Source organism: Pectinophora gossypiella, chromosome 9, assembly GCF_024362695.1.
Source record: "Pectinophora gossypiella chromosome 9, ilPecGoss1.1, whole genome shotgun sequence".
Taxonomy (NCBI): domain Eukaryota; kingdom Metazoa; phylum Arthropoda; class Insecta; order Lepidoptera; family Gelechiidae; genus Pectinophora; species Pectinophora gossypiella.
In genome coordinates this window covers 13,417,064-13,429,425 of record NC_065412.1, presented here as the reverse complement: position 1 = coordinate 13,429,425, position 12,362 = coordinate 13,417,064, and the positions used below count along the sequence as shown (strand labels likewise).

General features: G+C 39.1%; 1 protein-coding gene across 2 annotated transcripts in view; it reads right to left on the bottom strand.

The window, feature by feature from the left end:
• Window positions 1-12,362, bottom strand: part of LOC126369653 (EGFR adapter protein-like) — a 123,192-nt gene that overhangs the window by 52,340 nt on the left and 58,490 nt on the right. For both annotated transcript variants that reach the window (XM_050014202.1, XM_050014203.1), the window contains 2 exons: window positions 11,936-12,010; window positions 11,065-11,208 (listed from right to left, as the gene is read on the bottom strand). In XM_050014202.1, the coding sequence (XP_049870159.1) occupies window positions 11,065-11,208; window positions 11,936-12,010 (219 nt within the window). The remainder of the gene's footprint in view (window positions 1-11,064; window positions 11,209-11,935; window positions 12,011-12,362) is intronic.

Sequence of the window (12,362 nt, the reverse complement as noted above, 5' to 3'; positions counted from 1 at the left end):
AAAGGTTCCCATTTACCAAAGTGGGACGAAAAAAAATGCAAATTTAGCCAACCTACAAGGAACCTAGACTATATATCACATTTAATTTGTATCAATGTGGTGTAGCCCAACCCGTTAGGGATCACGGGTGGGAGTACCGCGATATTAGTGGTCATTATCGTATAAATAAACAAGCACCTACCTACTTATTAACATCTAGTGATGTGCCGCCCCCTGGAATGGTCCCAAAGTGGTTATGACCCTGTTGTAAACACTCTTTAATAGTAAGGCTGCTCTTTTTTCTAATTGTGGCTGTTTCTTGTGCTGTAGGGGGTAAAAAGGCCACATCGAAGCAATTCATCTGAAAAGTTGCTTCAATTTGACATTTGCGCATATATAAAAGTAAGTATGCATATAAAATGAATTGCTTTGATGTGTCATTTTTAACCCCCCTTATCTTATCTACCTAAAAGCTAATAAAGCTCTTTTTAATGGGAGTTATAATGTTGCTCTGTCAAAAAACTATTTTATAGTTTGGCGGAACCTAAATATAATCAATGGCCCCGATTCCTGCAGACACCGCCTAATTTTATTTAAGTTATATCCGTCATTTTCATATCCGTCGAAAAGGAAAGGGACGGATGATTCACAGCTCTTAATGTTAGGAAGAATGAGTAAATGAATGAATAACCCGGGCGAATCAAAAAGGTATGTCGCTGGTATGCAATCCGTTTGACGTGCTGTCTACTTACCTCTGTCGGGTTATTGACTGATGTAAAATTTTTAAACGGTTGTTTTAGATTTGTCCTTAAAATTGACGTGTGTTCCATAAATTTTATGCTTGTCGATTACCCGTCCTTTTCCTTTTCGGCGGATAAGAAAATGACAGATATAACTTAAAATAAAATTAGATGGTATTTACAGGAATTAGCACCACTATGTATGTTATCCTGAATAAAAAGACCTTTTTTTATATAACTTCTTCGTCTCGTTTTCTGTGCTGCTGGGAACGTTCCCAAAGTGGAAATATTCCTGCGAAAGGCACATGACTGCTCACAACCGACTTGCAACTTGCAAGTAACACAGGCCTTTTGTCCGGTTACCCAGCTAATTCGCTAATTCCACCATTGTTTCATCACCCTTTTGTTCCACACGACTGCACCAGTGAATGAACACAGTCAGTTCATTTCATTCATTAAAACCTTCTTTATTAAAGACTTTTATTGTCCTTTCGCTCGTAAGGGTTATTACTTTACAAAAAGAAAATACAAAATAGGTACTTTATTTGTTAGAAACAATTACTTTAATATTTGCATTTATTTTTAATTTAACTTTTATTCGGCCAGTAAAGAAAGAAATAATAAAGTCGGGTTTTTTTTTATTCGCTTCCAAAACTGCATAGAAGACTAGATAGGTACCTAGGTACCTATTACCATACATAAAGGACATACCCAGGTAGGTAAGGTACGGTCACGATTATGTATACACTTTGAAACCATGTCACATTAACTTTTTTGACAAATTAAACCGTAACTCTCATTAAATGTCAAATATGATAGTGCGAAAGGGTTCTAAAGTGGGTACATGATATTGCTCATGACTTATTGGTAAAACCAAAAACAAAATCAATTCTTGTAGGTAGATATACTAATAAACGTAGTTATAACTTTTCTTTTACACTGTCCCGCTACTTCTAATCCTATTATCCCCTGTTAGGATGTAAAGCTCGAATAACAGATTTCCACTCCTCGCGTTCTTTTGCAGCCTTTGTAGCTTGCCCCCATAATGGTCATCCGAGCTTCGCCAGGTCTCTTTGGGCCCCTACATTTTTATTAAATTCATTTCCTGTAGGTACTTAAATGTTTCCTGGCAGACCGCGTCTTGTCCCACCTAACTACATAAACAGCCTATATACGTCCCACTGCTGGGCACAGGCCTCCCCTCAATCAATCAGAGGGGATATGGAGCATACTCCACCACGCTGCTCCACTGCGGGTTGGTAGAGGTGTTTTTACGGCTAATAGCCGGGACCAACGGCTTAACGTGCCCTCCGAAGCACGGAATCATATTACTTTTTCGGACAATCAGGTGATTCAAGCCTGAAAAGTCCTTACCAAACAAAGGACAGTCTCACAAAATTTCGACAATGTCCCCATCGGGAATCGAACCCGGACCTCCAGATCGTGAGCCTAACGCTCTAACCACTAGACCACGGAGGCTGTGCCCACCTAACTAATTATACCTAATTGTAATAGGTATATTTTTGAGTGCGATAAAGTGTTTTATATTGTATTGTAATTATAAATAGGTAGGTATGCAGATAAATTGGAGCATAGCTGAAAATCAGCGTTGTGGTATTCCCTCAATGTCGGAGTATCACAACATTTTGCTGAGCTGACGTCCCTTTTTAGAGATAAGGTTTAATTATTATGTTCACTCCTACTGTGTACCTATATCTACTTATATCTAAAATAAATGCTTTCAATGAAAGCGAAGCATTAAACCGCTGTGCCTAGTAGTTAGGTACGGTCACGAGCATTAATATGTACACTTTGGTACCATGTCACATTAACTTTTTTGACAAAATGAACTGTAAGTCTCACTAAATGTCAAATATGTTAGTGCGACAGAGTCCTAAAGTGGGTACATTATATTGCTCATGACTGTACCTACTTGATGTAAAACTAGTAATTATTTATTAGTAGTAGGAATTTGATTGGTACGCAAACAATACATCAACACTTACTTGTGCCAATAAAAATGTTCGGAAGTTCTGATGCAGTTATTACAAATAACTATTATTCTGTCCCACCTATCACGTTGGTCTAACAGAAAGCTCAGTGAGGTTTACTTAGTTCTTCTTGCAATATATGTACCTCAGACTACCTCAATTGGGATGTAGTCGTGAGCTTATATTATGTGCTATAGTTTGCAACAAAAGACCGGAGAAAGACCTCGACGCTTCAGACATTATAAAGGAAGCTTACCGTAATCCACAAGCTACTTTTAAAAATACTGCAGGTAATCTCCGTGATAATCCAAATTAAATTATTCAAACTCAACAACAAAGGAACAAAACAATCTATTACGGAAACAAAAAAGACGGAGTTTTACAAACAATGGCGTTAGAAAGAGAAACAAAAAATAAAAAAGAGTAATTAAAAACCAGGTAGTCTGTTCTGTTTGTGTGAGGGGTGCGGACCACCCGCTGATCTTTGTACAGTTTTACAACCAAATGACCACTTTCTGCGTTCATTTACTAAGTCACAAACTGGAATAACTAGTCCACATCTAGTACCATTCGTCACTATAATGATAGGTAGTTTACATTCGCTGAACTATTCACGAGCTCGCAATTAATCGCATAACTTGTTCCCATAACTCCTACAGTACACAGGTCTCTGTCCTGAGGCAAATTTAATAATGTAATCAAAGTAATTAAAGGTAAACGAGACGCGTAATTACGTGATGATTAAAATTTCATATGTACAAAAGAGTTAATGATGAGAATAAGCAAGAATTTCTCCCGACGTCGAGTGAAACATAAAGCTGCCGCATACCAGAGGTTTTGAAAGCTCCCACGATTTGTTGTAAACAATGCGCGATCCACTGTGCGGTCACACTAGCACTCCACAGGTAACACTAGGTAATCAATCTTTCACATCAACTTTTCGTGGATATCGTCAGACGTCTGTTCCCAAACTTTTGGACGCGTGGATTTTAAGACGCGTGCGTGCCGCGAGGGGTCCGAGTAGCGACTGACGCTGGCGTCAGGTCGTCCGTCGGAACCCGTTCCTGCTCCAAGCCCGACTAGCAAAACCTTCACGGCAACTGGCGCAAGCACAATGGGAAACTCGAGCGCTCGCGCACCTGTACCGATTGTTCTTTTTAAGACTTTATTCAAAACGCGACAAACTACTGCATACGGTTCATGACTGGTGCGATGACCTTTGCCAATGTTTACTTACTTCCAAGCTACCGATTAAATTCCAAATTCAAAACTGAGATGGAATTTAAGAAGGTTTACAATAGACGGTAATTCATCAGGATTTTTTTTCGTCAGTTGATTCATGTGACGACATGTGAATGGGCAGAGGACTGGCAAAGAGTTATGGCTGACAAAACAAAGAAATGCAAGAGCAATGATCATACCACACTCTGCCAGCGAACTAATAGTGCAACTGCATCGTAAGCGGCAGCTCTTGGCCGAGATGTTTTATCGACATACTTTTAAAAATAGGAACGCTACATTTCACATCGCTTGAACAATCAGTCAGCCAATCTTTATATAGATACTTCCTAGCTAAATGAATCAAACTACGAATTGTATTGCTTTTCTTAACAAACTATCACGTTCATAAAAATGTTTATTTTTATTTATTGTTTTCTTCGAGTAGTTTACAGTTAAAAACTTGTCCAACAGATAAGTAGGTAAATGGATAAAGAAGCAAAATTGGAACAAAAAACAATCTGAAACTTCACCCACTACCTAATAAAACAATAAATGGGTTATAGAGCTTAGAAATAAAGGTAGTGACTTTAGCAATGATATCCGAGACGGTAATAATATTACTGCCATTGGAAGCAAGTCGCGGGCTTCGGAATGCGCCCCCCTCCGCGCAGAGGAATGTCTGTAAGGTCGCTATTGACACACGCCACATACTTACGAGTAGTAACGCAACTTCGCTTCCGACCGAAGAAAGCAAAAGTACTTATAACTAAAAGTTTCTGTTTCGAACCGCGAAGGTACAAGACAACTAAGACAAACAACTTATGTTATTAGGAATAATGCGCCAATTCAGTTTGGCAGACGCAAACTTTATTTTATTTTACCTGGACATTTCTACTTTTAAGTAAAAAGTCGGAAAACTACATCTCTGTCTTACATTTTGTAGTAAGTGAAGACGGCAATATTTAAAACAATTTAAATAATATTGCATTTGGCTATGAGTTACTGTAATACTTATTTTACAATACAAAAGTTTTTGTTTATCACAAAACCAAGACAATTTAAAAACAAAGTAAACTTTATTACATGTGAAATACGAGCAAAGTTGTTGCCTAAGAAAAAATCAAAACAAAAAACGTTAAAGTATAAGCAATTTAAATAAAAACAGGCGAGCCCTGGGCCTATCTCATTTCACAAATCTTAACATGACTTATCTCATTAAGATATTTATCTGCGTTCTAAATTAGATTGCTACTTGCTATACATGAACATAGAATAAGGTATACTACGTATAGAACGGCAACTCTCAAAAGGTTTACCACCCCCCCTTGGACATGGATATAGTCTTCAATCGTATGGCAGCAGACGTCACACACACAGATGCGCGTGTACGATAACGTCAATGTGTGTCTGTGTAAAACGAGGTGTTTTGTATGAAGTGTCCGGGGTGTGACATGAAGTAGTTTTACTGCTTACATTTATATGTATCGCGCTATTGGTATGCACAATTTCAATCAAATTGCAGTAGTTACTGACACTGCTTGATTTAGATCGTGAGATCAATGGGTTTGATTTTATTATGGTCTTAGTTCTGTGCCCAAATAATACCTGTTTATGTAGCTGTCAAACTGCTTGTCTCGCGGAAGTTTAGTTGATTACGTTCAAATGTCGAAATCATTTGACGAAAGAAAAAAAATCGTTTCTCTTGACAACATTATTTAATTAGAATTGTAGATATAGATTTTAGATAACCTATTACCTTATAAGTAGTGAATTTAGTTTAGAGTCAACGAAGACCATAAGAGCAGCGGCAAGGCGAGCAGTTTCTGGTAAGACTGAAAAAATATTTTTATAACGATTCTGGTAAGTGCACTTTTGATCGCCAAACTGCACGCTTTTGCTCGACACACCACAAAAAGATGTTTGGGAGAAAAGATAATACTTTATGAGGAAAATGATAATGTTAATTTTTCAGTGTCATCTGAATATTCTCGCCGCTGCTCTAGGCTCCCTGATGAGGGTCAGAGTAAAAGTCGATACCATGGATTATGTCATGGATAAGGAATGACATAATAAATTCTATCGACTTTTACGACATGCCCGGATATCATGCAGCTGAATTCTATTTTAAATTACGAAAAGAAAACAATGAAATGTAAACAATTATTACTTGTATTGTAAGATGATCTGTACTTTGGAAGGCAAGTGATGTATGTACCTTTGACCGGTCAATTTGATAATAACCCTGACACCAGGGTTGATGAGGTCTTGGAAGGAAGACTTGTCTTGTATTAAAGAAAAACCATATTAGTTCATACACATTTATATTGACATCCAACATTAATAATTATACACTTTTATTTTGTTATGATTATCTACCAATTATACTATTTATTCAATACGACTAATATAATTAAATATCTGCAGTTTAACCACGATCTGTCCTTTTCGCTCCCGATCGTCAACTGTCATCTTTTCTTGTTTTCTTCTAAAAAATATCCGCCATTGTGTTTCTTTTTAAAGGACTGGATCATAGAGTTTTGGCCAAAGGAGTCTTTACTTCGTTCGGCGACAACAATTTTGTAATTTGATGTCTTAGCCAAGTTGCAAACGATTACGAAAAATGACATTGTAATCGAACGAAATATATGCGCTTGACATGTCACCTTATGTCACCTAATGTCATTTCTTTGCATTTTATTCGATTACACTGATGTTTTTCGTAATTGTTTGCAACTTGGCTAAGGCCCCAAGTGTCCCGAGTCCCAAGGCAGCTATTCAATTATTACAGACAGGCAATATTGTCTTGGCCCCTCTGCATTCATCAATTCCAGTGAATCAATTGGTCGAGGAAACATCCCTAGGCGCCAGCTATTGATTGCCTAACGCGCGATAACCATCGCTAGAGTCGATAGTCGATGCCCACTGGAAATCAATTTGAGATCTGTATCTCTGAGGAATTAGAAACTGCAGTGATTCCAATCCGTTTCCTTGTGAATTTTATCAAAACCAGCTGCTTAAACAACTGGTTCACAAATGTACATCCTAGCGTTCACTCGTTTTTCACAGAGTCCGCTTATTTAACCTGAAGATTTGACAGGTCCTGTTTTTTCACAGAAGCGACTGCCTGCCTGACCTTCCAACCCGCTAAGGTAAAACCAGCCCAATACAGGCTAAGACACACTTCGGAACAAATTTCTCGGGAATGTGGGTTTCCTCACGATATTTTCCTTCACCGATGAGCACGTGATAATTAATCATATATGAATTTCGCAAACAAATTCGAAAATCATTGGTTTAGGCATGTGCTGGTATTGGAGAGTCAAGCGTTCTCCAACCTTCACGAAAGAAGATATATGTATATTTTTTAATTTGTCCACAATAGAACAGACGAAAGAAACATACAAAAGAAAACAGATAGTACATGTAAGCTTATCTCTAAGAAAGAGACAATTTTGTTGCCTGAAATAAGATTAACACGGTAGTTGGCGAATTTTATTAAAAACATATTGCTGAAAGAACATACTTTTTCTGTAGTAGGTGCTAAGCTCAATGTGTCAATAATTTATAATATCGTCTTCCAAAAGTACACAAGAAAGGGATAAAAACACGTGTTCCTTTTTTATCGTGACTTTTTGTAGGCCTGCCACGGCATTTACAATAGGTACCTAGCTGCTGGTACCATGTGTTCGTAGAAAACAAAAACGTTCACGAAGAACAAAGGTTTATTTAACAAGATGAAATTGTAGTTCAACAATCAAGATACCCTGGGGGAATAAAAAGATTCTTCGGATTCAGGAAACACTGATTTCAATTAGCTATTTTGTACGACATTTTATTCAGCTTGTACAAATAGGTACTAATAACTAAGTGCTAATGATATCATCACCAGCCCATTAACGTCCCCACTTTTGGGGCACCATTAACGTCCCCACTTATGGATGGATAGGGAGATCGGGCCTTAAACCACCACGCGGGCCCAGTGCGGATTGGTGGTTATTAACGACTCCTAATGCAACCGGGGCCAACTTCTTAACGTGCCTTCCGAAGCATGGAGGAGCTCGAGATGAAAACTTTTTTTTTGTGGTCACCCATCCTATGACTGGCCTTTGCGAATGTTGCTTAACTTCAACAATCGCAGACCGAGCGCGTTTACCGCTGCGCCACCGAGCTCCTCAATGATATAATAAGTTACAATATCTCCTACTTAGTAACCATTTTTTTTATACATTTTTTTTGTAAACAGTTGGGAAAGTATTTTACTGTTTTTGTTTTTTGTAAAGACAATTGTTGTTTCAATATTGTAATCTATGTAATCTGTGATCGGTAATGTGTAATATTTAGTCTTAAATTTTGTACCGGGTGTCTCCTCATTTGTTCGGCCAAGTAGTTAATTCCTTGACATTTTGAAATTTCTTTGCATTGCGTACTTACTTTTGAATGCGCAAATATCAAATTGCAATATTGCTTTTTTAGATGAATTATTTCGATATGGCCTTTTCAACCCCAAAGGATTTTCGATGGATTAGATACATTTTTTTCCCTAACATGCGTGATTGTGTTCGTATTTTGGCAGATAGACATGGACTTATATGGGTTCTCATATTTGCACCAATCGACAAAACGACATAAATATGTTGTCAGAATCGACAAATGACCGTGACAAAATTTTATCACGTTGCACATGTTAGCCCTACTGGAAACACTAATACGCGAAGAGAAACCCACGTTTGTTACTTTATTTCCTTTGTTTCTTTTTTTGAAATTGTGTAAAATAGAGTATGTACTGTAATAACGAAATGTCCGTGTTTTATATTATATATTTGTTATTTGTTTTATATTTGTGACTGTGGTGTCCCTTTATAATAAACGTTTCTTTCTTTCTTTCTTTCTTTAAATGTGCTTACAAGGCAACAACAGTTTGCACATAAGCTAAGGCCGCAAATATCAATTCCCTCTAAGTTGATTTTGAACGCACTCCACATGAAGACGGAGTTTTCAGACTAAGTTTGTTACACATTCCGTTTAGCACTTACTGCTAACTGAAGTAGTCGAGTTTCAAAGATTCGAGCACTCTGCAGCAGACGGCTCCTCCCCAGAGAGAACTTAGCGCAATGGTCGGGAGTGCATTGTGGACTAAACCGCCTTTGACTCGTAAGCGATAAGGGATAGGCGAGACATTAGGCATCATTGTTTTAAGTTTACGCGGTTATTATCATAATTAAAATACATAATAACGGGTTCGTACCGCGTTTAAAGCAGAGATATGAGACACTTCTCTGGCTTCCTTCACATTCATCAATCGCTTCATACACGCACGCCGGTTCAGATTAGATCGTATTAAACCTTGTCTAAGGACATCTCCAATTTCGTCAATGTAAGTCCTTCTCGGTCTTCCTCTGCCAACTTTCGCTTTATATACCGATTTTGCAATTCTATTATCATTCATCCGCTCTACGTGTCCAAACCAACCTAACATTCCCTTCTCAATCTTAGTCACAATATCGTCTTTTACACCACATCTCTGTCTTATCACACTGTTTTTCATTCTATCACTTAACTTCGCCGCAGATGCTACGCAAAGACCTAATCTCTACGGCATTAATCCTACTTTCATGCTTCTTCTGCAGCTTAATAAAAATAATAATTTAAATAAACCTATCTCATATCGCTTACAACTGTACCACAGCGCAATATCGAGAGGCCGGGTTGCAATATTGGGAGCCGAACCAATATCGAAAGTACACGGTGTACGGATCCAGACCGATTTGCCCGGCATATCCAGTAGCGATACCGCTACACACAACATCTAAATAAATCAGTTGAACTAACGGCTCACGATCCGGAGGCCCCGGGTTCGAATCCTGGTGGGGACATATCACAAAAATCACTTTGCGATCCCTAGTTTGGTTAGGACATTACAAGCTGATCATCTAATTGTCCGAAAGTAAGATGATCCGTGCTTCGGAAGGCACGTTAAGCCGTTGGTCCCGGTTTAGTAACCCTTACTGATGTAAGTATGTAGTCGTTACATGAGCCATGTCAGGGGCCTTTAGCGCCTCAGTAATAACCCTGACACCAGGGTTGATGAGGTTGGTATTCCACCTCACAACCCACACGTTAAGAAGAAGAATCAATTGAACTTACTGGGTTTTTATGACTACTTGTTAAGAGGGGGTTAATAGAAGAAAGAGGTTGGAAGGGCCCAGTGACCGCGAAACGCGCGCCATACAAGTATGAGCAAATAGTTCATACTTCAACTTTGCACTCCACTCGTCCGCAAACTTTACGACTCACGGATCTCCTCGATAGTATATTGAAAGGTTGTCTTGTACATTATAATCTGTAGGGCAAAAATTCTCCTTATCACAAGATATAGCTATAATCCTTAGTATTATCGGCTATTTATCAAAAAAATACTTTTGTATGCGGTATTTTATGAAAAGTAATGATAAAATTGCTGCCTATCACACAAAATATACATTGCCGATAAAGTGGCTATGGAATTTGAGAAGTAGTAAAGCTATCATAGTTATCTGTTTGCAGGAGGGGTATAAAAGAGAGCGGGGTTGTACCGGCGACAGCGTGTCTCATACAAAATGCGCGTTAGAGCCATTCAATCTCTCTCTTCTATCTCGTGGGTAGTACCTATATTACACGGCACTGAAAAGTATCGGCGTCCGAAGGACGTAATATACGATCTCGACGACCCGATTACTCTACTACTACGTCATAGAGGCAGCCAATCAGCTCGCGACACCAAACACTTCAGGACCCCGATACCGACCCCGCCGGCGTGGTCGACGATTTCCCTCATTCAGCGCTTATCGCTATCGACCCGCTAGGATGGATTAATTCGCGCCCAACTGGGCACCCTCAGGCCTGTTGTCTTAAACGTTGTACCGGGTGAGAGCCTTCAGCGCTCCCTATTTGTCCGGCCAAGTAGTTAAAGCCATCTGAGGCAAATCTACAATAAGTCACGTCAAAAAAAATACACTGAAAAACAAGTGATAGTAAGTATACAGAAAAAAAAATACGCCGATAGTTTTCAGTACCGCCCCTAAGCGGGATGTATTCGGATGCCACAACTACCAAGGGATTTGGAGCAGAATCGAATTCTTAAATGACTGTCTGACCTGTTGAGGCGTATCGGTGCGGAAGGCGTGGCAGTAGTGCTGCGCGCCGGGCCGCGGCTCGCGCGCCACGAACGCGAACAGCGCCTGCGCCGCCTCGCACGTTGCGTACGATATGCGTCGTAACGCATGCGACATACGCACACTCTGTGGAAAAAATATAGGATTACAGTAAAGAGGAAAATACTAATAATCATTATTATTATTGCGTATGGCAAAAAATATCCTGCGTGAATCATAATATCCAGTTTAAGCTCCCTCATCGCTAATTTAAGAGCCACGCTCTTGTCGGTGTAGCATTCTCCATTCTTGTCTATCAGTTTTATTTTTTTGACGTGACTTATTGTATTGCCACAGATGGCATTAACTACTTGGCCGGACAAATGGGGAGTATTGAGGGCTCTCACCCGGTACAAAGACAACAGGCCTGAGGGTGCCCAGTTGGGCGCGAACTTCAGCTCAGGGCGTCGTCTGAGAGGAAAATATTTGAAAGAATTAATCGACCCCAGTGGGTCGACAGCGATATGAGCGCTGTATGAGGGAAATCGTAGACCACGCCAGTGGGGTTGGTATTGGGGTCAGTACCCCAATACAAACAAACAAAGACTTCAGTAAGTCTTTGTCTATCAAAGGCTTCTTTCACTTCCTTAAATAAAAGATACGACGTTCACTTTATCATAAGCTCCCTATAATAAAAATAATAAAATTTCTATTTCGGACAAACCACGATACATGTAAACATTTACTAATACAATTTAACGACATTAATTATTTAAAATAAGTACAAAAAAATTCAAATACAAATATACTTTATTGCACACAACATAGAAAACAAGTTTTACACAAATGGACGAAACATAGCCGGCTTACCTACCTGATCGTCAGGATCGCAGACCTGGACTCCAGAGAGTGCGACCACCACCAACACCGGCTCCTCACGACCGCTCTCCTGGTAACAAACATACAAATGTTTAGATTAAAATCCTTGTAACATCCAGGCTACAAGTCCAAGGTAGGAGGCAGGGGGGAACTTTCGTTTATTTTAGACTTTTATCAAGCACTTGATAAATCTTAGGTTTTACCGCTGAGCCTTAATAAAAGTTAAATAAAGGGATTTTTAGACGTAGTCTAGTATTTGAGCGATGGGCTCACGATCTGGAAATCCTGGATTCGATTCCCGGCTCCGATTTTGTTAGGAACACTTATAACAAAAATGATTATGTGGGACTGTCTCTTGAGGACAGAACATTGCAGGCTGAAATCATCTGATTATCTGTAAAATTATAATGATTCCGTGCTTC